The 27,538-nt window shown below is 37.0% G+C and overlaps 2 protein-coding genes and 2 pseudogenes across 2 annotated transcripts in view; 3 read left to right on the top strand and 1 right to left on the bottom strand.

Moving 5' to 3' along the window:
* Positions 1-778: 778 nt before the first annotated feature.
* On the top strand, positions 779-6,229 carry LOC137748236 (cationic amino acid transporter 7, chloroplastic-like). The gene is made up of 3 exons (XM_068488354.1): positions 779-1,275; positions 1,412-2,200; positions 5,370-6,229. Exons 1-3 carry the CDS (start codon positions 873-875, stop codon positions 5,939-5,941), a joined length of 1,764 nt encoding a protein of 587 aa, XP_068344455.1. The 5' UTR covers positions 779-872; the 3' UTR covers positions 5,942-6,229.
* Positions 6,230-8,349: 2,120 nt separating this feature from the next.
* On the top strand, positions 8,350-11,884 carry LOC137748010 (pentatricopeptide repeat-containing protein At5g04810, chloroplastic-like; annotated as a pseudogene).
* Positions 11,885-13,355: 1,471 nt separating this feature from the next.
* LOC137746793 (transcription repressor OFP13-like) lies at positions 13,356-14,095 on the top strand (annotated as a pseudogene).
* Positions 14,096-17,553: 3,458 nt separating this feature from the next.
* The window catches only part of LOC137748009 (exocyst complex component EXO70A1-like), a 12,446-nt gene continuing 2,461 nt past the window's right edge, over positions 17,554-27,538 (bottom strand). The window contains exons 2-12 of the mRNA XM_068488122.1: positions 27,418-27,536; positions 26,295-26,500; positions 24,353-24,613; positions 22,944-23,082; positions 22,655-22,867; positions 21,741-21,946; positions 21,264-21,464; positions 21,076-21,175; positions 19,501-19,607; positions 19,236-19,382; positions 17,554-18,130 (exon numbers count right to left, since the gene is read on the bottom strand). Coding sequence (XP_068344223.1) covers positions 18,013-18,130; positions 19,236-19,382; positions 19,501-19,607; positions 21,076-21,175; positions 21,264-21,464; positions 21,741-21,946; positions 22,655-22,867; positions 22,944-23,082; positions 24,353-24,613; positions 26,295-26,500; positions 27,418-27,536 — 1,817 coding nt within the window. The 3' untranslated portion in view covers positions 17,554-18,012. The remainder of the gene's footprint in view (positions 18,131-19,235; positions 19,383-19,500; positions 19,608-21,075; positions 21,176-21,263; positions 21,465-21,740; positions 21,947-22,654; positions 22,868-22,943; positions 23,083-24,352; positions 24,614-26,294; positions 26,501-27,417; positions 27,537-27,538) is intronic.

Genomic DNA, 27,538 nt, shown 5'->3' with positions numbered 1-27,538 from the left:
TGAAAGGACTAATAATGTAAAATTCATTCTCAACACACTCTTTTATGTGTATAACAAATTTTCAAGCCTAATACATATATAACATAAACAAGATGATGTGGAGCATATGTGACTGTGTGCTTTACATATGAAACAACTTAATTTGATTTTATGAAAAAAGTTGAGGTTCACTATAAAACTAATTAATAAAGAGTGTACTCCAAAATATAAGAAGTTTGGCCTTTCTTACTGTCATATGCTAATTAACGAAAATAATTGATTGATTAGGTTCAAAATATATTTGTTAATTAGTATGAATTTTTAACTTTTTTGGTCGAACGTACGAATTTTTAACTTTTTTGGTCGAACATATGGATTTTTAACTGACCTACCTTTGTATAGATGGATGCCAGAATTTGAACCAATACATAACAAATTGTATTCACGAGGGATGTGTTGGCATAAATGCCCTTCCATTTATTTCAAGAATCTGAATTCTCTCCAGCTCCTTTTGTGAGAGTTTCAAAAATTCGTAAATCGTATCTATTAATCGTATATCGTACGTTTAATTTTTTTAAATACTATTTATATTTAATTTTAAATAATAAAATTTAAAATAATTTCTAAAAATACGATATATGATTGACAAATAAAATAGGCAGATCCTCGAAATCTTCCCGAAGAGAATCCGATGACGATTCTTATTCCCATTTCACATCTCCCCTATGACCCATACTGATTCCAGTAAGTACCTAACCTTTTGGCCTTCCTCCTCTGCCTTGTCTTTTATCCAAAATCACCGTCCGCAGTCAGAAGCTTTTACATTTATTTATATAAAGGAAACTCGATCCTCACTCAAAATCCAAAGGAAAGATAACCCACATCAAATCTCAATGGAGATTAGTGCCCCAGTCCCCCATGGCCCCTCCTCCTCTTTCTCAAGTCCCCGGGCCTACCTCCGAGCCCTGGCTGACACACCCACCCGCCTCGCTCGCCGGGCCAGTTCCGTCTCCACCTCCTACGACGAAATGAGCGCCGTTCGAGCTCGCTCCGGCCCCCACATGCAGAAGACGCTCCGCTGGTTCGACCTCATCGGATTGGGCCTCGGCGGGATGGTCGGTGCTGGCGTCTTTGTCACCACCGGTCGTGCCAGTCGCCTCTACGCCGGCCCGGCTATCGTCATCTCCTACGCCATTGCCGGATTCTGCGCTCTTCTCTCCGCCTTCTGCTACACTGAGTTCGCCGTCGACATGCCCGTTGCTGGCGGCGCCTTTAGCTACCTCCGCGTCACCTTCGGTAAACTTTCTGATATTTTCTTCTGTTCTTTCTTTCTATATGTTTCTAATAATTAATTACTTAAATGCTTTCCTTTTTGGCTTATTTTTGATATTTTTGGTTTGGGATTTGGGGTTTGGGCGTTTGGGTTTCTCAGGTGAATTCGTGGCGTTTTTAACCGGAGCGAACCTGGTGATGGACTACGTAATGTCGAACGCCGCCGTCGCGAGGGGCCTCACCGCCTACTTGGGCTCTGCAATCGGCGTCCCCGCCGCCAAATGGAGGTTCACTGTCTCCGGACTCCCCGACGGATTCAATCAGACCGACGTCGTCGCCGTCGTCGTCGTTTTAACCATTACGCTTATCATCTGCTACAGTACGAAGGAGAGCTCTGTTTTGAACATGGTGCTGACGGCGGTGCATATAATCTTCATCATGTTTGTTATAGTCGCTGGATTCTGCAAAGGGGACGGGAACAACTTCACGCACCCGGCCGACCCGGCTCGGCCATCCGGGTTTTTTCCTTACGGGGTTTCGGGTGTGTTTAATGGGGCAAGTATGGTTTACCTCAGCTACATCGGGTACGACGCCGTATCGACGATGGCGGAAGAGGTGAAGAATCCGGTTAAGGACATCCCAATCGGCGTGTCGGGCTCAGTCTTGCTCGTCACCGTCCTCTACTGCTTAATGGCGGCGTCCATGTCGAAGCTCCTCCCGTACGACGCGATCGACCCGGAGGCTCCGTTTTCAGCAGCGTTCAGAGGGAAGTGGGAGTCGAACGTGATCGGAGTGGGGGCCAGTTTTGGAATTCTAACGTCACTGCTTGTGGCCATGCTGGGCCAGGCGCGTTACATGTGTGTCATCGGACGGTCCAGGGTTGTCCCTGGTTGGTTCGCTAGGGTCCACCCTAAGACATCCACGCCTGTCAACGCCTCCGCTTTTCTCGGTACGTTAATTATCCAAAAGTTTTATATTTCTTTTTTTTTTCCTCCTTCGTTGGTTTGTTTCTTTTATTTTATTTTATTTTAATTTTTTGTTTTGTGTTGATCTGAAAAAGAAAGAAATCAAATCACACACAAATACAGCGTGAGATTTTTTCATGAACACGAAACATTGGCATCACGCGGCCTAATATTGTTTAATGTTCTTTTACTCGTTTTATGATCTGTGCTGTATCAAATTGTGCTTCGGGTCAAAAGTCACACAACGGTGGATTAATACAATAAAAATTTCTGGATAAAATTCCAATATGTATTTCAGTAGATAAATATATTACATAGTCTATTTTATAAATTAGTAACTTATCCATTTAGTGTTTTTATTACTAGAAAAAATAAACACCTTAATTAATTAAGGATTAAATCATCAATCCTCATATATTTTTTATTTACGTATGCTTATTAAATGAGCATAAAGAGATTTTCCCAAAAATAAAATTTTTCATGGACTCTAAACCATTTTATATTTTTCCTATAATTCCCGTGCCAACATTACAAATATGGTATAAAAAAAATGAGATGGCTAAGAGTCTATAGAGGGTTCCATTTTGATGAGTAATGCTATATTTACCGCTTAATGTCTTTGTAATAGAGGTAGGATCTGTCAACGGATGTTGTCTCATCTCTCTGACACATGATGTTACAAATAATTGGTAAAAGCAACATTTTTACATTTTGAGAGAGTCTTATTAGTATTTCTCTTATTAAATTTGGATTTGGATCTTCTTCTAAGCTTAGGAGACTGAGCCTTCTAAGCAAAGTATACGGGTCGTTGAATTTTGATCCAACAGTTACAAACAAGAGAGTCCTTTAAAAATTATAATAATTATAATAATTATAACCGTTGGATCAAAATTCAATAATTTGTGTGCTTTGTTTTAGAGGCTCAGCGTCCTAAGATGAGGATCCAAATCCATTAAATTTAGAGTGGTTGTGATAATATGTCAGTCGATAATGGTAATAATATAACGCTTTCTTTTCGTGTTTATCAATCAATGTGAGAGTTAATGTGTTTGCGTGCAATGCGTGTGTTGTTTGCTGTGCGCGCACTTTGCCCCATGCGAAGGAGGAGGTTTCTTCCGGGCGTTTCGAACTAATTCTGTGGTGGGGTCCATTTGAACCGTTTCCGTTTTCCACGGCCGACCGACGGACCGTCCGTTTTGTTTTGGCTCATCTTCTTTTGACCAAAAAAAGTTCTAGCATAGTTGGCGGATTTTGTAAGTATATTTGTCAGCAGCTGATTGGTAGAGTTAGGAGTTAGGATTAGTGGAGGGATTTGGATCCTCTCTGAGCCCAAGGAGAAAATCCTCCTGATCAAGCAGCGTGGGCTGTTAGATTATCATCAAACGGTTATAATTAATATAATTTTAAAGGGACTCCAGTTTATAGCCGTTGGATGAAAATCATCTAACGGCCCGCATTGCTTTACTCAGGAGGATCCTCTACTTGGGTTCAGGAGAGGATCCAAATCCTTAGTGGAAGAGATTTTCAATGTGATTGTCACATGATGGTATATCACATGTTCTTATATAAATGGTGGGATATGTGTTAAAAAATTAAAATTTTTTATTATTTATATAAAAATACGTGATGTACCATTTGTATTTCCGTCACACCTAAAAAATTTCTTTAGTGCGTGGCTGGTAAGAGGCACACGTAGGAAATTATCAGCTGTTGATTAGTGTAGGGTTTAGTGAGTCCTCCATCTCCTCCCTGCCATGAATGGTTGGGAATTGCGTGGCCCACTTAAACCCTAAATATTTGTTGTAGCTAATAATAAATAAAGATGATGTGAAAAAAGATCCTACTTTTGTCCACCAGCGAAAGTGTGAGAACTGCAGCTTCTTCGTCCTTCCTTCCTGTAATCTATGTGTTTATCTAATAAGATGTGATGAGGAAAGAGGGATGTCAATGTGAGTCATCTTCATCCATTGGGGATTTTGCTTAAGCTACCTTGGAAGTAGATGCGACAAATCAACTCATTAGGTTGTTAATGGGTATCAGATTCATTTACTTTGACTTCACTTACATGATTATTAACACTACAAATTTCACTTCTGTATTATGATGATATCAATTAAATGAGTCTTAATTGGTATCCGTTAACAACCCAATGTGTTGATTTGCCGCATCTACCCGGTAAGACAATATGAGTGTTTGAATTTGTTTCATGTTTGTGAGGAATTGAAAAAATCAAGACAACTGTTAAAACATAACATCCAAAGGATCTCATACTTCAGAACACCATAGAATTTTTGTATTTATCGTCATAAGTTCTCATAACATTGTTGTTCTGCTCTGCTCTATTCGTCGTCTCATAGCATGTCTAATCTTGTTGGTGGTGTTGGTGATGAGTATATTTTGGTGATATATCAATTGGTTGCCGCCGCCTGCGAGCTGTGCGCATGGGTGAAATGGAACTATGCTAGGAATTTGCTTTTGTCAACTTTAGTGCAATGGGCGTATCAGATTTCTCTCCATCAATTTATCTATCTATCTATCTATCTATCTCGTGGTCGTAGTATCAATTTTCTTTTTTCAATATCTAATATAAAACATGTTTGATAGTTACCTTTGCAGCCAGCTTTTATCATGTTCATGGGCATTCTGACTTTAGCATCATCGTCATCTTTATCTTTATCTCTGTCGCTTTCGTGTTCGATTTTTAAGTTGTAGGAGATTTTAATGTTCAAGTTACGAGTGAGTCAAATGGTCGAGATTGGTCCAACCATGCATCTTCAATTTTCACTAGATAAAAATCCCTGCATATGCATGCACTTGCAGCCATTGATGGAAGACGACCTTTTATTTTCTCTCAATCTCACCTGTCAAACTTCGTATAAATGGCTATCCCACTCAACTCGGCAACTTGGCTCTCATATTCTTTGTCACATTTATGCTTTTGTTTTGTGGGTGCTCGTCTAATCTTCATCTCCCATCACCTCTTTGTTTTTCTCGTCTTAATCCTGAAAATTAAAAAAATTAAAAATTTAAAGTTACTCGCCCTTAGAAAAAGTCAAATCTAGTCAAATCTAGTCTATGTTATGTGTGCTTTTTATTTTTTTTCCTGTTCTCCATGTTTTTCGTACTTGCATATTTGTGACTTGTTCCTTTCAGGTATCTTGACAGCCGCAATTGCGCTTTTCACGGATCTGAATGTCCTTCTCAACCTTGTATCCATTGGCACGCTATTTGTTTTCTACATGGTGGCCAACGCTGTGATTTTTAGGCGCTATGTCGTGGTGGGGACGACCAATCCACGACCTACATTATCATTCCTGTGCTCATTTTCCCTCACCTCTATCATCTTCGTCTTCATTTGGCATTTCGCACCACGAGGGAAGCTGAAAGCCTTCATGCTTGTTGTCACCGCAGCAATTGCGGTTTCAATGCTGCAAATTTTCCATTTCCAGGTTCCACAAGTGAGAAAGCCGGAATATTGGGGCGTCCCCTTGATGCCATGGATGCCATCCATCTCCATCTTCTTGAACATATTTTTGTTGGGGTCTATGGACAAGCCATCCTATGTGAGGTTCGGAGTCTTTTCGGGAGTTACCGTGCTCGTGTACGTGTTCTATAGCGTTCATGCTAGCTTTGATGCAGAAGGAAGTGGATCTCTCAATCAAAAGAACGGTGAATTTCACAGAGAATCAGCTCAAGAAAGTAATGATCCAAGTCTTGGAGTGTAGATATTTCATCGATTGACTTGTAATTGTGATGTTGATGGACCAATTAGAGAGGGAAAACAAGGAGAAGAGAAAAGGTTAGGAAGAATAGATGGCAAGCATCTTTGCCCAAATGACAAATGTATAGTTTGGTCTTTGGTGGGTACTTGAAAAAGCAAAGCTTTTTAGGCTATGGTTCCTTTACCCGGCTGGCAATGTAATCCCATCAACTTTATCGTTGGATGTTGATCTCACTAGTAATGACTTGTAAGATAGAGCATCACAAAAATGCAAACCAAATAAAAATTTCCATGTGCTCAGAGTCGAGAATACAGGTTGGTACGTGCGATATAATATAAGTGAAGAGATGATATATTATTTAGTGTCTCCACTTGTATTATTAAACGTGATGTACATGCTTGTGTTTCACTGACAAAATTTCTTACAAAGCAAAATTTCAACCACCACGGAGTGACCTAGTGGATGGTGACGAATTCAAAGCTCGTAATTTACACAACATGTCCTGAGGTTGATTCTTGACACTCATGAATCACACAATGGTGACCATTGAGAGGCTGAAGTACTTTTGTGAGTCTTCCACTCTTAGAAGAGTTTACTGCCGTGATGAAATCACAAACTAGCCATTTTAAAAAGGTTTTTTTTAGCCAAAATAGTCTCTGAGATTTGCATAACTCCTCATTTTGGTCCCTAAGATTTGAAATTGATAGAATTGGTCCCTGAGTTTGTCCACAATTAATCATTTTAGTCATTATATGAAAAATCTCCATAAGATAAGGATAAAATAGCAAAAATACCCTCAAATTTGGTCAAATCATTTTGGCCTATTGTTCATTAAATTGAGGGTAGCTTTGTCATTTTGATCCTTATTTAACATAATATTTCACCCAAAGACCAAAATGATTGATGGTGGACAATCTCAGGAACCAAAGTGAAAAGTTATGCAAATCTCAATGACCATTTTAACTTAAAAAGTCTTTAAAAGGGTTTTTATACCACCTAGTTGGGGTGGCCCAAAACAAAGTGTTCATACTAAAATGAGTAGCTTTGTTAATTCAAACTTAAATAATGTTGCAACATGCTCAAATTCTTGAAAGAGTTGAAAATTTTATCGGGGGACTATTGAAGAATCTTTGATACTATTTTTAGCCTGCACAAAGTTATGTATGGATGACTAATATTAATTATCTAGTTTAATAAAATGCTCCTAGTATCTTTGGAGGATAATTACTGTCGACATTTTCTAATTCGAAATCAAGACCATCAAAGACTAAGGATTATATTTATCATGAAGAATCTTCAGCAATACATTGTAACGATGCGCGATGCGCTCATTCTTTTCTTTCGGCTTCTATAGCAGGAATTAAAAAGTAAGAAAAGGACAAAAACACCGGGCACCATGTCTTATCTTTCTTTCTTTTCAGTTGAAGATAGTGATCTTTTTTTTTTTTTTTGGGTGCGTGTGCATGTAAAAATAAAGGAGAAAGATTACCTCCTTTCTGTTTTTTCCTCTTGTTAATATTTTATGTTAATTTTTTATAGAAAGAAAATGTAAGAGGAATAGATGGAAATGAATGAAAAAAGAAGAGAGATGATCCAAATCCAAAAAGAAACGAAGGCGACAAAAAATAATGGGATAACATGTTGGGTCCATGCTTGCTAATGACAGGCTATCTCAATTGAATCCCTTTTGTCTACAACAGCAGTCAATTTGCTTTCGCTATTATTTAAGAAAAATTAATGAAAAATATTTGAAAATTTTGAATTTTAACAATAAGGAGAAAATAAAAGATAAAATAAATAGTATTATAATTGAGTTTTTAATGTAAAAATATAATTTTTCGTTAAGATAAATAGTACCGAAAATTTTTCGTTAAAGTATCTTATTATTTATTGTTGGGCCCAATAAACTGAGCTTTTGTTTGGCCTATTTATTTATCATGGGCGGTGGGAGGGACTGCTAATGCTTTGCTTTGCATGGGTCATATCTATTGTATTGTCCTATCAAACGGTTGATCCGTAAGTCTGACAAGGTAAATCATTCAATAATTTCAATTATTTAATGTTTGCACTTGGATGAGCATAGGAGTGAAAGTTGAATTGGAATTTTTGGTTCCACCGTTAAAATTTTAAGTTAATTATAGTTTGAACTCTTAAGTTTAAGGTTCTTAACGCAGGTTCTTTCTAACCTCTACGAACAAAACGACAAGCCTACTCAGATGTCAACTTCAAATCACGTGATAGTCATTCGATGAAACAAAAGTCTATGAAGGAATATAAGGGTTGGTGATAGGTCTCTCGAGTGAATTTTCCACCTACTCCAAATCCGAGCAAGGCGCTTTGCTCAGCCTATGTTGTCCTAAGAAAATATGCTTTGAGCATATGTCACTTCGTTACCACGGGTCGACTAAAGAATGGAGGCTAGCCGGTCAAGTTTAGGGATTCGGCCCATTAAGGGCCTATACAAGGAGGATGATTGCTCATTCAAAAGGGTAAAATGGAAGGATAAATTGTACTACACTAAGCCAAGCGCTATTTGTATTCTTTTCTCCTTTTATCTTAAGAGAATTAGGGATACAACCAATTTTGAGGAACGAACCACTTAAATCCTGTGCCTTTTTTCTTATTGTTTGCAAAGCCCAAGTCCATCACGGGCAAGCACTTGACCAATTCAGCCTGTGTAGATCTCACCAGTGAGCGTCAACAGTTTGAGCGGCGTCTGTGAGAATACATACAACTTGATTGCGTTTTATATACCAAGTAGATCTAAGAACGTCCCGTGGCGAAAGAATTAGAGATCGGGCTTGTGGCTAGCAAGAGGAGGAGGAGAGCAGAAAAGGCCAAACCGAAGTTACTGTTCGGTTTGGTTTTTCTTCGGTTCGGTTGATGTTCGATTTCAGTCTCTTCTTTTTTTTTTTTTTTTTTTTTTTTTTTCAGTTTGAATCCATTTGGTTTCGGTTATTTGAATTAAAAAAAAAAACCTGGAGATTAGCTTTGCCTAGAAAAGAAAAAAAAAATTTGGAATGAGATAGGGAAATTGACAAATCTCAAGCTACGCCTCTAGCCTTATCTTATCTTCAACCACTAAATCTAAGGGGTATAATCAAACAATCCCATCTGGGTACAATCCAATTTTCCAAAAGGAACAAAACCCCACAAACCTATAACGAGGAATGGTGTGAACTAGAGAGAAGAGAGGGGTTGAGAGAAAAGTTGCAGAGTGAGGGAACTAATCCCACCATCCAGTCAAACAAAATAAGAGACTTTGAAATAAAGATCATGGGAGGATGGAGTACTTCATTGAGAGAGAGAGACAGAGTTGTAGGGAAAAAAAGAAATAAGAAGGGATAAAAGGAAAGACATGACAAGGGGATAAAATGAAGAATAGTATAGGCTGGGTTTCCATAAGAACAAGATATTTAGACTTTTTTGGGCCTCAAGTTGGACTTATGTAGACTTGTGTTGAAATTAATATTGGGTTTGAAAAATAAATATTCATAATAAAATAAATAAAATATTGAATTAAGTTTCATTTGGTTCGGTTTGGTTTCTAAACCTCTGAAGTCGCCGAAGCTAAACCAATAATTTTTGGTTCAGTTTGATTTTAATTTTGGTTCAATTTATGTTTGGTTTAGTTTTCGGTTTTTTGAGCTCACCCAGCCTAGGGGTGGCACGGTGTGGTTTCAAGTGAAACCTGTCTGGTGCAGTGCTGCTTGACTACTGCTGTCCCCTTCATTTTCTTGCTTACTGCATAGCTTTTGTAGTTGTACTTTGTTCCCACTTTGAATTCCTTGAGTTCAGGTTTACAATTTTCTTTTTTTTGGGGAGAGAGGTTTGTACTTATTTCTTATTATCATTATGCCTAATTTGAAGATCGGTATCTAAAATTTCAGATTGGAAAAGTTTCCAAAAGCCTTGGAAGTCAGCAAACGGATGGAATCAGCCGGCATAAAACATAACATGAAGACGTACTCCATGTTAATCAATGGATTTTTGAAGTTAAAAGATTGGACCAATGCATTTTCAGTTGTAGAAGATTTGGTGAAGGATGGGTTGAAGCCCGACGTTGTTCTTTACAATAACATCATAACAGCGTTCTGTGGAATGGGCAACATGGACCATGCGATCCGCACTACTAGAGAAATGCAGCAGGAGAGACATAGACCTACATCACGGACATTTATGCCAATAATACATGGTTTTGCAAGGGCTGGAGAAATGAGAAGAGCCCTAGAGATTTTCGATATGATGGGGATGAGTGGGTGCATTCCCACTGTGCATACTTTTAATGCTCTGGTTCTTGGTCTTGTGGAGAAGCAGCAGGTAATTATCCTTATATACATATAATTTTTTTCTACTCGGGGACGTTTGGAATTTTAACAACGTAGGATTTTGAATGATTTGATTTCCCATTCACTGCAATCATGGTTCAAATATAAACAAAAGTAAGTATTGCAGATGGAGAAGGCTGTTGAAATATTGGATGCGATGACACTAGCAGGCATAATTCCGGACGAGCACACATACACAACTATCATGCACGGTTATGCATCTTTAGGTGATACTGGGAAAGCCTTCGAGTATTTTACCAAATTGAGGAGTGAGGGCCTGGAGCTTGATGTGTTCACATATGAGGCTTTGCTGAAGGCATGTTGCAAGGCAGGCAGAATGCAAAGTGCATTAGCTGTCACCAAAGAAATGAGTGCTAAAAACATTCCAAGGAACACCTTTATTTACAACATATTAATCGATGGGTATGGTTTGTTAAATTTTTTATGTGCGCTGATATACTTCACACTAGTACTTTCGTCAGTCTTTATTCTACAGTTTTTTTTCTTTGTTTTGTAGGATGTTTATGTAATGTTATTATATTCTACTTTTTCAATATAATCTTCTCTTTTAATCGATTATTCTCTGCCTCTGAACCTGCCTTCCGTTATGCAGATGGGTTCGAAGAGGAGATGTTTGGGAGGCTGCTGACTTGATGCAGCAAATGAAAAAGGAAGGGGTTCGACCTGATATTCACACCTACACATCTTTCATAAATGCTAGTTGCAAGGCTGGAGATCTGCAGGTATTCTACAATTTTGCCAGGTCGTTGGAGATAATTTTATTTCAAGAAATATTATTTTTTCATCACCATTTTGAGCTTCTACAAATAAAATATTTATTTCATATATTTTTGGTACTTTTTTTTTAGAGTACTATGTTCTACAAATGGATTTTGCGACTTGTTATGCATTAGAAAGCAATGGAAAATGATGTCTTTCATATAACAGCAAAAAAAATTCATCTTGCTGATTTCAGTTGGCCAAAACCCTGGCGTTATACAATACAAGAATTAGAACACTAAGTAACCTAGTTTATCAATTTGGTTCGTCATTTCTGCATTTTATTTACAATCTGTCTTTCAGAGAGCTGAACAAATAATTAAAGAAATGGAAGCGTTGGGAGTGAAGCCAAATGTGAAAACCCTACACTACGTTGATAAAGGGTTGGGCACGTGCTTCTCTCCCAGAGAAGGCGTTGAGATGCTTCAAAGAGATGAAATTGGCTGGGCTGAAGCCGGACAGAGCTGTATACCATTGCTTGATGACATCTCTGCTGTCAAGGGCAACTGTTGATGAAGTTTATATCTACACTGGCCTTCTGTCCATTTGTAAAGAGATGATTGAATCTGGGCTGACTGTTGATATGGGAACTGCAGTTCACTGGTCGAGGTGCTTACGCAAGATTGAAACAACAGGCGGGGAGCTTACAGAAGCCCTGCAGAAGACCTTCCCACCTGATTGGAGCTCATTTCATACTTTAGATGTAAGTTCAGATTTAGACAGTGATGATGAACTAGATATTGTTAGTGATGATGATGATATGGAGTTTGCTAGTAGAATAAATGGTCATGAAACTATGACGAGGATAGTCTAAACGATAGAACCCGTTTGTAAATCGGGTTATGGACGAAGGTTATGGCGTGCTAATGCGCATACAGGCGTTATGTATGCTGGTTCCGATACCGTATAGCTTCATTTAAAACAGTGAGGTTGAAGAGGTTTTAGATTGCTGGAATGCTTTTTTCAGGAGAAGAACCCCCGTCATTACCATTGATATCATGATTCTTTTGTACAGAACATAAAGTTTTAATTTTATTTTTTCATGTTTTGAACAGAAATGACAATTAGGTTTTGTTTTGTTATTTCAAGTTAAAACAATTCCTTGTTCTTTTCTTAATTGTTGTGTCCAACTCCAAGTCCTCAAATGAATTTTTATTGAGCTGGCACGTTGGAGAAAGACTTATATGCAACATGTTCACTGTCGCGTGACATTCTGGTATAATAATGTATTATCATGTGTTTTTTTTTTTTCCTCACATGGAGATGCTAAGTAACAAAATCCCAAATTCATGCCGCTCTTGCCTCACTAGGCAAAGAGCGATCCCAAACAGCAGGAACATGAGACGAGTGACCCATAAAAGCCAAAGCATCAGTTACAAAATTTCCTAAAAGGTATGGAAAAACGAGATAAACTGGAAGTTACACGGCAACTTTTGCACATTATGAATAATAGTAAGAAGGTGCCTAGAGAACGAAGATCCACCACTAATAACATCAATTAGTAGTTTATATTGGCTATGCTATCGAATGAAAAGTTTTAAATAAAGTTTTTTATTCGAGAAAAATTCTAATTAGCTTAATTTAAATTACAGAAAAAAGAACTTAAACTTGAGTTGGTTGAGAAGAGGGAGCACAATCCTCTAGCCAACTTGGCAATGCCTACAAAAAGTTTGAAATATCAAATCAAAAGATGTTGACAAAAGTGTTGGATGTCAAAAGTCTGACTTTTTAACCATTAGATCTTTGGTAAAAAACATTAAAATCAAGATCTAACAGTTAAAAATCTTAGAGTATCCACCATAAAATATTCGTTGAGGGGTGATTTTCACACTCCTTTTATCGGATTGAAATCAAACGAAATAAAAGGCCATGGTTATATAGGGGTGTGTAAGAGGCTAAAAAAGTGGGTAAAAATCAATTTTTTTTGGTTGAGTTGTTTTGATGGGGAAGGCATTGAACACCATTCAATATTGTACAAACCAACAATTTATTTATTTTTTTTAGAAAAAAAGGGACAACTGGTGGCAAGCCACGATTATCCACCGTTTCCAGGCCCGGAAAGGCTGTAGTGAATTTCACTCTGCCCGTGGCCACAATCAAGCAGACTCACCAACTGGTCCAACTTGGAGCATCAAACCAACAATTAAATACACTCATGTTCTCTCCATGTTCCTTTTACTCTCCTTTTTAAAATATCACTCATCTCCTCTTATTGTAACCTCTATATATGATCTATCACATTATTATCAATGCCATTAAAAAAAAAAAGCAGACATACCTTGACAACAAAAATCCCAGAATCTCAATCAAAACCAACCAATTTTGTAAGCTCGGACGGACGTCTTGGATTGGATTCCAATGAAGTTGCCTTGTCTCTTCAAAAACAAGGAAACGACAACGTTAGCAGCCACGTCGGCAGTGCCATGGCAGGACTGGCCCTCTTGCAACCACTCCGTCTTCTTCGATCCAAGTACGGAAGGAGGAGCTGATCAGTCTTGGTTAGCAATTTCTTCCTCCTCCTCAGATAATCAATCAACAACCGAGTCTGATGAGGACTGGGAGGAGTCCTTGGATATGGTGGTGGTCCGAGAGGCTGTTTTTCGAGCCGGAAGACATGAGCTGCATGGTAGATATGGTAGACACGGTGAAAGCAGCCGGCGGAGGAGGAGAGATGATGAATCCGTCGTTGAAGGAAAAGTACGTGGTGGTGTTAGCTAGCCAGCTTGGAATCGGAGGATCGGTTGAAAGACTTTAGGAGGTCAATGGAGGAGATGGTGGAATGTCATGCGCTTAAAGATTGGTGGAGCCGTTGGGATGGTATTTGAAGGTCATCCAGAAGAAGAATCATGGCTTTATAGTGGCAGCATTTGTGGATCTCCTTGTTGCTCTTTCGAATGCTGCAGCTGCTCCTTCTCATCATAATTATTATTATTCCACTTCTTTTTCTTCTGCCATTTCTTCATTTTCTAGATCTTCTCCGCTGTCATTTTCTTTTCAAGGTCAGGAGGATGACTTTGCAGAACAAGTAGAAATGATCACAATGTCTTAACTATATATATAATCCCCATCATGTCATGCGGGGTCAAAATGTGTGTCAAAAGATAGATGTCTCTGATCCTTACTTTCTAATATAATCCGACGGTCATATAGTTCTAGCCAGAATACATCCAAAGTCATGCTTAATATTTGGACCCTTTATTTTACTTCTTTAATTAGTTTCTTTTCTTCGATTGTGCTTAACTAGTTGCTGGGAGATGGTTTTTGCTCGAAATCATGACCTTAACTTGGATATTTTTTAATACAAAAACTTTAACTTAATTAGAAAAGCATTTTACTCTGGAAATCGAAATAACATGAACGAACAAACCCAACTGATAATTTCGATGTTCTGAAAATTCTAAGAAAGAAGAAGAACAGTTTGATCAACATATCTATGTTAGAATATGTAAAAGCTTAATCTTTCAAATTGCGCACTGCTCATTTGGATTTCGATTCTTAAATAAATATGCAACGAAGCAGATGGTCGCTAAACTATGTAAGTAAATACTGACGTGTTCTTTTCCTCATTCTGCGTTCTACTTCTGTTTATTTACTTGGAATAGGAGAAGTCATGAATCAAGTAACAAAAAGATGAACGAGAATGTGATCAACTAGTTCCACAACTTATTTAATTCGTGATTTCCAAGAAACGCACACGTTTTTCCGTTTCCAAATGTGCTAAACAAGAAAAGTTTTCCAATACCGATGTTTTAGTAAACGAAAAGAAATAAAGAATCACAATGATTTTAACTCTTATTCATTGTAAGTAAATATGCAAACCCTAACTTATAATTAATTACCTTGCCATATTTCAGCTTTTGTAAAGTTAATTATAAAATTGATTTTTTTTTTTTAATTTTATTTTACTATCTATGCCAGAGAATTTGTCTGCTAAATGGAAAGACATCAATGGAAACACATGAAAGAAGGAAACGAAATAATCTACTACGAATCTCTCCTAAAGTAACCAGATCTTGTTTCCTCCTCCTCATTGATATTGGAATGCAAACGAGTAAGTTTACATGCTTCCTCTTAAGGACTTAGGAGTCCTTAATTACTAGTATAAATAGTTCGTTCATGAACAATCCAAGGCACGCAATACTTTGAGCTCTAAGTAGAATTCTTTGGTTCAAAATTAAACGAGCTACTGTGACTCTCGGAGGGTCTTTAGTCGGTACCACATCATTGTCTTTTTGTCTTGAAGGATTTTGCAGTTAGGTTGTTGATTACAATTGCAACTCAAGGGAGTAAAAATTTTGTCATAACAATGGCGTCAGAAACGAATTACAATATTCCAGGGGAGATTCCTGACATTGTATCCTTGTATACCTTTGACAATGAACCTAAGAAAAGGAGCAGTGGAAAAGCAAAGAGTAGTAAACCAGAAAATAACAAGGAAGCGAGTTCCTTGTCAGCCGCGGAAAAGAAGAGCAGCTCTAATAAACGACAACCAACTACTAAGGACTGAACATCCGAATCTTTAGTAAGAAAAAAAATAACATCAGAAGCCTTGAGTTTAATTTTAGATACAATAAAATTGTAGGACCGATTTCAAATCTTGATGCATTGGCATGTTGAAGTATTATTAACTTCGACAGATTTTTGTTTTTGTTTCTTTTTATTTGATGATTCTCTTTGACAATTGTTTAATCTAATGAATGTTTAGTTTGCGTTTTTTTCACTATTTTTGGTTTGATTTAATAAATAATTTACAATTCTTGTATAATCAGTTGATATTTATGTTCGAACAAAGGTCATTACAGCCATCCATACTGTTACCATATTTCTCTCTCAAAAAACCTATAAAAACCCATCTCTTAGCCGCCAGCCTTTGGCTATGGCTGGGGCCGGTGGCTGTTTCTCCCTCCATACGTGCAGAGTTGATTGTCGCTTAGGAGAGAAACCGGCGACATGCACCTGTTTTCTCCACTGTGGACATGTCGGTTTTTTATTTTTTAAGTCTAGGTCGTTTTGTTATTTTGTCTGTATGCCAAATCGATCCGAACAATTAACCAAATCGAACCATGAAAATTCTTTAGTTCGGTTTTTGGTTTTTATGGTAAACCGGGGGAAATCGAACCATACCGGTCCAAATGACTCACGGATAGGCTCTTGACTTTGCCGTGATAACTTGCACCGATGTTCACTAGGTGAATGGACCAAACCGTCGTTCTCCAGAAAAACCTAACCTTTTTGTACAACCAAAAACTAATTTGCATATGTATCTTGGAATGTATATAGTTTTCAAAAGACCATACTTGACTCACATGGCTCGTTTGGTCGGCTGAAGGATAGATTATGAAGTATTAGAATGAACTTGAATCTACTGTTGTTTAATATGTTAAAAAATATCACAGATGAATTATGTATTTTGGATTCGTATCCTGAATAACAACAATTCCATACACCATACACTAGACAAGTATCACAACCTATTTATTTCAAAGGCAAATTTGAAGTGAGAGGTCTAGAAAATCTACGGTTTCATACACCAAAGTCTTAAAGTTCCGAAACATATCTTCCCATGTTTCATACTAAGGTCAAATCTTCCAGGGCGGGGCAGTGTAGAAATATCTTTGTCATTCTACTCAAAGCAAGCATTATTCTTGATGGCAGCACATAAGAGAAATTTTTCAGTATGATCAGTATACAGGGTGGTACATCATGTGTCATTATACAAATTGTGGGATATGTGTGCTAAAAAGTTAAATACCTAACAAATAAAATTTTCCACCACTTCTATTAAAACACGTGGTGTATCATTTATATTCCCGTCACAATGAAAAATTTCTCTAGCAGATATCATCACTGAATACAGCTGAAATCCTCCTCTTGAAAACTGGCAGAGCGGCAATCAAGGTAAAATTTTCTAACGTTGGATGAGCTGCATAATTTCATTACGCCATCTACAAACCCTATAAACCCTTGTTGTTGATCAGGTGGAGAAAAAAAATCTCTCAATCTTGTAATTCACTGATCCTATCTCCGTAAGTTGTTCTATCCCGTTGACATCGTGGCGTCTCATTTCAATAAAACAATGATATGCGTAAGGTTTTAAACACATAACATTGTATTATTAGATCGAGACGTCACGTGACAATGAACACATTTTATTTAAGTTGCTCTCCAGGTATACGTTAATAAACTCCACGTTGTAATAAGTTATACTTTTTCTAAATCATATCTTAAAAAACTTTCCTAGTTGTCAGTAAATTCAAAAATATGAAATATCACAAATAAAACTTTTAAGATGAAATAAAATATTGTATGCGATGATTTATTCATTAAAGTTGATGCCATGTATTTGAGTTTGTGGGTATGTAATAATCTGTCAACATCACCACCTTGTCAAAGCTTAAAAGTAATTCTAATATATGAAGCATGTTGTAAAAGTCAATCGAAAAAACCTATCGATGGAGTGTTCAATACTAATTTATTCCTCTCATCTGTTACGATGTCTCTAAAAAGTCCAACCATAAAATCGTCTTGAAAATTAAAACAATGATGTGGCAGATTCAGGATCCACTACAGAGTAAAGAACCACGAGCTCTTCAGTACAGAAACATGCAATGATAATGGATTTCAAAGGATCATAGCCATTCCTCAAAGAAGTCAAAAATCTGGTAAAAAAAATACATTTGATGATGAACTTTGAAAATATTCAAGAACAAAAAGAACCCTAATTTGGTCTGAAAGTGCTAAGAAACGACTGCCCATTTATATAAAATTACAAAATATGAACTCGGAACGCCGCCGGCCGTCGAAGCAGCAGGGACTATACAAGCATATGTGGAAAGACAGACCCCTCTTATTCAGTGTGCGATATACAGGGAAGGGCAACAAACATTCCACAGGATACCAAAACCGATAGTACACATCGCTGGCTAAATCAACAGAGAGCCGGTAAGAGCGAGAGACTTGTCAAATCTACCTCCTGGGTTCGTTCACGTTCTTCCCCTCGAAGAATTCACCCAACATTCGCTCAAGATCCTCTGCGGTGTACCGGATGTACTTTTGGGGATTCTTTCCACTCTCAACCAGAGGCCTGTGAGACAAACAGAACATACAGATTTTGGCACCAATAGATACAACTAGTACTAAACGTGAAGGAAAAAAAAAAAAAAAAACATGACACCATGGATATGACTTCCAGGCCAATTAACATACAATAGTTACATGATATTCAGCCGGAATACCCGAATTGAAGTGTTGTCCTATTAAGTTCCTTAGATAAATAAATGATGAAGTATCTAAAACATGGTTAGTTAAGAGATATCCTCCTTAGAGTCCCTAGACTAATTCCATGGGCCCACTGAAGTGTCTATGGTAGTTGTGGCCTTGTTTGGTCTCTAGGATTGCATTGGAATGAATAACCCGCTATATTCAAGAAAATAGGTAGAGGTGAATGAGTTTTCATCCCAGGGAATTAGGTGGATTAAACAAGAAGGAAACTTCTTCCTTCCAATCCCTCCAAAAATGGTAGCATTGGAAGGGATAAGTTTCCTTCATGTCCAGTCCCCTTTTGATTGCCTCCAAATGAAAAATCATCCACCTTTACTTTCAACATACCTTCAATATAGTGGGTTATCCATTCCAACCCAAACCTCGAGGTCTAACGAGCCCTTAATGTCCAGACTCCAAAGTATTAAGTTTTTTATTTTTTTTTTCCCCAATCTAGACTCAAGATTATTAAGTTTGGTCTAATAAACTACAAGGCTTAAATGTCAAAATGGTCCATGTGATGTACCCATTTAGCCACCATTTCATTTTCAGGTCTTAGTTTTCACTTTTAGTTAGCAAAAGAGAAGAAATATAAGAGAGAAATGAAGGGATGAACAAGGGTGGAGTATGGGTGGTGGGAAGTGGAAGAAATGAGAAATAAACACTAAAAACTAAGAACTTTTGATAGGTTTCCATTTCTAGTTTTTGTTTTCTACATTTTCCTTCACTCTCCCTCCACCATTCATCCATACTTCATTCCTCATTCCTACATATACATTCCCTATATCTCTATGAAGGACAAACAAGAAAACTAAAATGAAATGGTTATCAAACAGGCATTAATGTTTATTGTTCTTAAAGGGATGTATAGTTATACTGGACATGTGGTGAGAGCGCATGCAAAACAATAGAAGATAATGAAAACACACCCATAACGTTTTATGAATGATCTGTAGGCAGGCAATAAGACTTCAGCAACTGCAAGTCTTAGTGACTCTCGCAACTCAGAATCAGGAACCGTCCACTGAGATTGTTTTTGATGAAATTCCTCAAACTGCATATTGAACGTCTTGAACCTGAAATGGATTACATTTCAGCTGGTCAAAATGTTGATGACAAAGTAATCCGTGAATTGATAGATAATCAAGTTACTATTTTAAGTGTATGTTTCATAGGATAGAATTTGAGATCAACCTATCTTTAACAATTGCTCTGGAAACTCCACTGCTTCCTCCATCAGCAGCTATTGAACTACCACCTCCAGATGACGTCAAGCCTTGGATGGAGAGGCACTGCAGAATCTGCACGGAAGAAAACACCAACATTTCAGAAGGCAGTGAAACACCTCTTAAGAGAAAAATAAAAGAAAAATGAACATGCAGAAAGTGTTAAATATACGTAAAGCATGCTTCTGCATCACTGCATTACGACAAGAGAAACCATATTTTCCACGAAATATATTCAGATTGGTTGGCGCTTGAAAAGTAGCTGGACATAGAACAGTCACATGGATCACCCTCTTTCTACTATTCCGTAGAACAGTAACTATTCTTTTTCGACCTTTTTCCTCTATCTAAATTTACTTTTCTTCACACACACAAATTTTCATGCAGAAGCAAAAATAGTATCTCTATACATTTCTAAAAACAGAGGATACTGATGCTTAGAAAGAAGCTTAAAACCTCACTCTATAGTCTACCACATTAGGTTACAACCATGTCTCCTAGCCTTTCTTTGATAGTTCTAACATTTCTCTCTAATCAAATCACCCAAAAGACGGTTATAACACCTTTTAATGCTGAATTGAAGTAATCGACACCCAAGTATACCTTATGTAAATAACAAGCAAGTTATTTCCCGTTTGTATTGGACCCAAAAACCTTTATATTAATTTCCTTTTCTTTTATCTTCTATGTTTTCTCCAATCTATATGAGGCCTAATGGATCTTCCTAACTACAATGCAATCCTGACAATCGAGTGAAGATACAGAAAGAATATTTGATATTAAGCTACAACAAATTAAGATATTAAGCTTTTATAAGTAAAAGCCACTTGGCCCACACACAAAAAAATTAAACAAAACCAAGGGAGAAGAGAAACATAATATAAGTAAATATCCAACAAAAATCTGGTACTATACAGTCCTTCAATTTAGAATATTATTCATTTCCAGGATCTACACCACTTTCATGGCAGACGAAGGATTTCTCAAAAATATTTCAAATATCTAAACTGAAAAGCCATAATTGTACAAATGTAATGGATTTTTATATGAAAAACACATAGGTCATGGATTTGAAAACGGAAGCTATTTCTTATAATAGTGTAATCGACATGCCAAACTAATGGTTGAACATATCAGACTATGACGGAATCAAAACACAACACTACTAAAGCACGCAGGGTTCAATTTTTTCTTATTAGTGGATTTTGAAGGTCTGTAAAACTTTACATTCCATAACTTCTCAATGGGGTACTAATACGTCTAATATCACAATGACAATCTAATATCTCATACCTGGATCATATCTTCATCAATTTTTTCTTATTAGTGGATTTTGAAGGTCTGTAAACCAGCTTTCTGTCCCATTATTAACACATTCAAAAGATAAAAGAAAAGCAAAAAGCTTAACATCGATCATAATACAAATAGTAATGGCCCAAAAAGCAAGAACCAAGTCCCTATAAAGAAAAAACTAAGGTAAATGACGGAAAGATCGCATAGGGTTCAATTAGGTCAACAAATCAATTATTTTAACAAACAGCACCTTTCCCCAAGCATTTCTTTTGTATTGGTTTGCATGCTGCTGCACAATTCTCCGGTGTCTTTGCACCCAATCATCCCCCAACAAATCTTTGGCTTCAGATCTGAAAACAATTTGAAACAGGAGTGGCACATAAAATAGGCTTGTAACACGTAAACCAAAAAGTCAAATAAAACATATCTGAGACAAACCTCCGCACAGATCTGACCATATAGTGAATATTATTCATGAGAAATAGGTGAGTTAAAGCTGGATCTCTGTACTGCTTAGACTTCCCATCCAAATTGGTTTGAAGAGCTTGCATTATTTGCATCGTGACAGCAGCTAATTGTGAACCACCATCATCTCCATTTTCAAATTCTTTGAAAAGTTGCTTCAATGTCGATTGGTAACTGTCATATATAGTTTTGGTCAACTTAGAAAGCTGTCAAATGAAAAATTAAGAAATAGGCATACAAAACCTATCTAACAGTCACAACCTAAAATCGATTGGCCAAAAAAAATATGTATCCTATGTATCAATGCATACAAGAGCAAGCAGTGTAAAAAAATATTTCAATAGAAACTATGACGCATGTCTTAGAGGATCATCCAACCAATAACCATAGAGCACCACTATCTGACCACAGGACCAGGAAAAGTCTTAAAGCCTAATTAGTGTATCTTACTCAAAAAGAAACTTCACATAGTTGATCACATAGCTTGTCAAAGGATGGACAGTGCCATCAGTTACAGCAGTTTTCGTTGCATCCCTTTCAACGGCTTCTTCAAAATCCCCAAAGGTACTTTTTGCGGTCTGGGCAAGCCTTTTTGTCAAGCTTGAAGCTGATTCTCTAATTTCAGCACAAGCTTTACCTATGAAGATTGTTTCAATCTGCAGAAGAATTCAGGGATCAACTCAAAGCATGAATCTGGCACCAGGCCATCAGGCCATCAAGCTACCTACTTTCTCAACAAACAAGCAAGTTTGAAGTTACCTAGACACCACGTTAATGCAAAATGGAAAGTATTTTATTAAATTTGATGTTCTGCATAAATTGCATTGTAAGCAGCCACCAAGTGTACAGAGTGAAATAATTGATAACTAATTCTTCCAATTATGAAAATGCAAACAATAAATATTAAACATCATGGATGTGCTAAAGTACTGAAGCCCCAACAGTATAGTAATATCTTGTAAAAGAAAGATAACCAAACAAATATTCAAAATATAAAGAAGCTAAGTATTTTGATATAGATGAAAGGGAAACAAGACAAATTATAATTTGATATGGATGTGATTGATAATTTGTGGAACAAAAGCCATCTGTATCTGAAGCAGACATATCTTGGAAAGAAACAAGAGAATATAGATCTTAAAATAAAATCCCCTAATTCTCGAACTCAAAGTTGTCTGATATACTTAATGATCCTATGTTACCTGATGTGATGAATTCCTAACGGTCAAAGTGCTCTAGACAAATCAATATCCATACAAACTTCAGCACCTAAGGGGCACTCCTAATTGTGCCATTTCCTTAGCTCCAATTTGTCATATTGTATATAGAGTGCATGCTTTATAAATTTGTTAAATTATTCAAACCTCTGAGTGAAGCTCCCGCATTATCTCATACATGTCTAAAAGTACAAATAACTTTTCCGGAGATCTTTTGCTGTTAGCAATTGCCTCGCCAAAACTAAGTAGAACTGAGACACTACTTCTGGTAACTTCAGCAAAACATTGGTCACCAAGAGAATCAAAGGTTTCGAACATTTGATCGCAAACTTTCCGCTCTCCGGCAAAGAGCAATTTGACCTGTTCACGGACAGTTAGATAATGAAGAAAAACAAAGATAATCTATGAAACTGAGGAAATGCCAGAAAATCCTTACAGCTATACGCATGTAATGAATCCAGTTCCCAATCTTGGCCTCCAAAATTTCCCATTGCATTTTCTGAACATCATCCTTGCTAAGTTTTTCGACCCCCAATTTATGGAGGCTTTCTTCCAAAACTGAAGAACGCGTATCCCTTCAAAAATGTTCAAATACAAGATCTGAATTGACCAGCTAGCTTCAATATTAATGGTGTGGTTAGGCACCCAGGGAGGACAGCAGAAATTACAAATGAGATTGAAGCATACAGGCACCTCTACATCACAATAACTTTTCTTTAGGATTTGAAAACTTAACTCCTATTATCTGAGGGCACTGAGACAAGTATGGGTGTGTCAACATAGGCACAACGATTGTTGTGTATATCATGTTTAAGAATGGAAAAAAAGAAAAAAAAAAGAAAAAAAGAAAAAAGAAGACAAACTCAGAAAACCGAAAACAAACAATCAAGATGAATAACACAAAGAATTTACGTGGTTAGGCTATGTGCCTACTTCCATGGGGCAGCAACAACAAACTTTCACCATATCAATACTGAATGAGTACAACAAATTATGTTGCCTCAGTCTCTAGAATTAAAACTTGACCAAAAACCTGAAAGAACAAGAAAAAGAAACACACTCTTATCTCCTTTGTTTTCTCTCACACACACTTTACCCTTACAATATTCTCTCACACTAACTCCTTGAGTGGTATAATTGATTGTTTTGCTCCACTTCAAAACTAGTGCAATAGCCCCTTTATATAAACATAATAAATGTCTTCTTCAATGAGGAATACTAATCCTAATTGGAATCTAGTTGGGAAACCAACTCCAATTGGGAAAAAAATTATATCGTCTAAGACTATAACTCCTAATAGCCTTAGGACAGCTCATTGAACTGGAAAAACCCAACAATGTTTCCTATGCGTTTTCCAAAAGTCCAGATACAAGGATAGTGAAATTTTACATAGTTAGACATCTATCAGTGCTTTAGAAAACAATTACTTGTAAAAGAACCATTCTCAAATGATTTAAGACAACAATAACTAAGTGCAGTTTTCTTGGAAAAAGTGATCAACACCTTGTTAAGTTTGGACTCTTTCTAGCAGATGAAGCAGCATCATTTCTAAGAACACAAAGAAGTATTTGACACATGTGGACACAAGTGTCATATCCTTTGGGTGTACAATGCGGAAAATGTTCTATGGAAGTGTCCCACACACATAGGTCAGTTCTCTTCTAGTCATAAAATTTGAGCTTCACCAACATTGAATAACTTTATACCCAAAAAACAGCAACTGTTTAACTAATCACCCGACGTTGATAAAATATGAAATCTTGAAATAAGCTGTTGTCATAGTAGGGAGTGAAAAACCAGCATGCCACATTGATAACGGAAGAGCAAAGAATGCCTCTTTATTACCTGTAAATTATTAGCAGCTGCTGGTGGTGACCAGCTTGAAACATTTGCTGGGCTAAATCATGTAACAATGGAAGAACCCGTAGTGGTATCAGAGCAGGAGGTGTGTAAACAGCATTTTCTAAGTTACCGTTGTGGTGTTCAGGATGGTTATTGGATGAAGGATTCTTGCCAACATAATCACCCTGATTCCCAGGAGATCCTGAGGATGGCCGCAACGAGGTTGGGAGGCAATCAAAAAGGCGTTCAGGTTCCACAGGTTTGCTGAAATTCGAAAACACATATATGGTGTAAATGAAGCACCATTTCAATTCTGAAAAAAGGCACAGCTACAGTTCAATAGATGGCCTAACAACCTATCTGAAGGTCATTAACAAAATTAACATGCCTCATAAAAGCAAAGGGACAAAAAATTAAACTTCCCAAAGAAAAGTCGCATTCTATCTCAAAGTTAAGCAATAAAAGTTGAATATGACGTTAGTGGAATTGACCATTTTGGTTCCATAGTTTGACCTTGGATTCAATTGGGTCTCTGTCTATGTAACACGGATACTGCAAAGTTTAATAGGGTGAGTATCCCATACGGATATGGCCCCGATAAATTTTGTGTACAGAAATTGAAGTATCTGTTGACATTAGGATATGGTATGGATAGGTTTAGATACATTTTAAATATGGTAAAGGTTACGGCCCTAACAGGGATTATGATTTCAGGAATTTAGGGGTCTGTTTGCTATTTTAAAAGAAAATTTAGCCTGCCAAATAAGTCTTTCTTCTCCTTCCTGGTTTCACAAAATGGAAAAGGGGACTACAGATTTTATTTTCCTTAGTCTTATTTATGACAAGAAGAAGAAGTTGAAAAGAAAAGGGACGGGTCCCTTCAAAAGGGAAGGATCTCTACTAGACTGGACTGGACTCAGTCCCAATCCTGTCAAGTTGCACCTACCATGTGTGTTCAACCCAAGAAAAAAGAGCAAACATAGAAGTGTAACATGACATGTGGTGAAAATAGGAAAATTCTTGACATAAAAAATGCATAATATTAAAGAATATCTGCTAAGTGCTGGACTGAACAGCCACATAAAGAGAAGCCCGAGAGGTATTAGAGAGGTGCGTACAAATATGATTAGCCCATCATGCTCTCCTCTCACATTGTTTTTTAGAAAGCCTGTTCCAATATTGAAATAAAATTAATAATGCTTTCTATATAAAAGGATGGGTAGAAATTTGCCAGTTAAACTCATTTTTAAAGTATACACAGTATTCTAATTGACGTATTTGTATCCTAGTTTTTAGAGATTTTTCATATCGCCCTACCCGAAAACCTATATATGCGTCATGCATCACAATCCCTGCATTTTCAATTGTTTCCATCAAGTCCCTGTAGTTAACCATTAGTTACAATAAAAAAAGGGGTTTGGGATTGAGTTGGTTAGATTGGGGATTCCAGTGATTGGCTGGGATTCGATTGTAGAATTGTTGGAGAAGATGTAAGTCTTCCATGCTAGATTTTAATTTATGAATTGAATGTTAGATTATCCTTTAATAGTTGAACACCTTTTTTTTCTTGGACAATATTACCCCAGCACTAATGACTCTACCATCTGAAAGATTGAAGAAATTATAATTTAGGACTTGACTGTAACCAGTAGTTAACTATTGATACTTGACTGAAACAACTGAAACTAAAATGACACATTTGAGACCAAAAGTCAAACTACAGGACCAAAATGATTGTTTCCCCATGAATAAATTCAATTGTTAGAAGGTGTTACAATTAGACAAAAGGTATTACCCTCCGATGCCAACACAAAACACAGACAAACAGGACGTGATGCACATGAAACAGAAACTGAAATGAAAGAAAAGTAGAGCATAAGCTGAAATGGAGGCAAAGGAAGTAATAGCACCGGAAGAACAGCATCGTTAGCATTCAAATACAAACCTGTAAGACAATAAAAGCTGCTTAAACTCTTCTTCCAGCTTCGAAATAGCTTTAGCAAGCAAACCATTTGCATCACTGAGAACTCCATCACTACTCTTAAAGCCTTTTGTGCTACTAAAGAACCGTATATTTCTTCTTAGCTGATCAATTGCTTCTAGATAACTTTCCAAGTCCTCACGAGGCCCTCTCAGTATTTTTGCCTCAGCCTGCAAATTGAAATTGAAAATCAGACATAAGGGGTACAGAATACACACACGCACACACACACACACGCACACACCCCTAGGCAAGATAAGGCTAAAGCAACACTGTCATACGGTAATATCCCAGCAATTAACTCTAATAGGCATTTTTACTGCTGGAAATGATAAAAAATTATTACAGGTAGATTATTGAAAATCCAACGACTACTAAAGAATCAACTGTTAGGTAAGATCCTCTCTTGCAAGCTATGAAGCGTGGACAACTATAGAAGGTGGCTGAGTGGGACATATAGTCTAGGTTAGTGGCTAGGCTTCATGACTGCATCGCAAACATTCACCAAAGCAAAAACATTACATGTCTACCTGTTGTAACTTGCTGGTAATTTTACATAGTTAAATTGCTTGAGTAAATTATTAACAGCACATTTATGCGAAAATAAAAAGAAAAAGTGCATGGATTTGAAATGACTAATGGATCTAGTAATTTCAAATTCAACAAATTATGTGGAACCAGTAATTTCAAATCCCACTTTAAGTGCACTGTATCCAGGGTTTTGCATAGTTTTTCTGCCTAATCTATTCACACTCTCAAAAATCGAATTCCTTTCCTATAAATCATATGAAACCAAAAAGTGAACAATGCTCATGTCCTATAAAAGCACTCAAAACCCCAGATGAAGAAACTAGGCGCATTTCATGGTAAACGGTGCAACTGCAAACAATCAAACGTCAACAAATAAAATCCCAGAAATACAACGAAAGTTAAGTTTCATGCAAGAAAAAGAATTAGGTTTACACTCATTCAATATAAGGTTGAGTCTAGTTAAAATTAAACAAGTTGAGAAAATGGAATTGGGTGATCTAACTAACAATTACTGTATATATGTCGTTACAAATTAAGCTTAGAAATGAAAATATACCTGATGAGAAAGATCGAATTGCGCCAATATAACCTCAGCAGCCTTCAAGGTCTTATCAATGTTCTCATGGGCTTTCCGAATAGAATGCGTCCTAATCTGCACAATCCAATATTCAGACAAG

This window comes from Pyrus communis, chromosome 10 (assembly GCF_963583255.1).
Source record: "Pyrus communis chromosome 10, drPyrComm1.1, whole genome shotgun sequence".
Taxonomy (NCBI): Eukaryota; Viridiplantae; Streptophyta; class Magnoliopsida; order Rosales; family Rosaceae; genus Pyrus; species Pyrus communis.
Note: the sequence above shows the minus strand (reverse complement) of the source record. Positions and strands in the feature narration are given on the sequence as shown.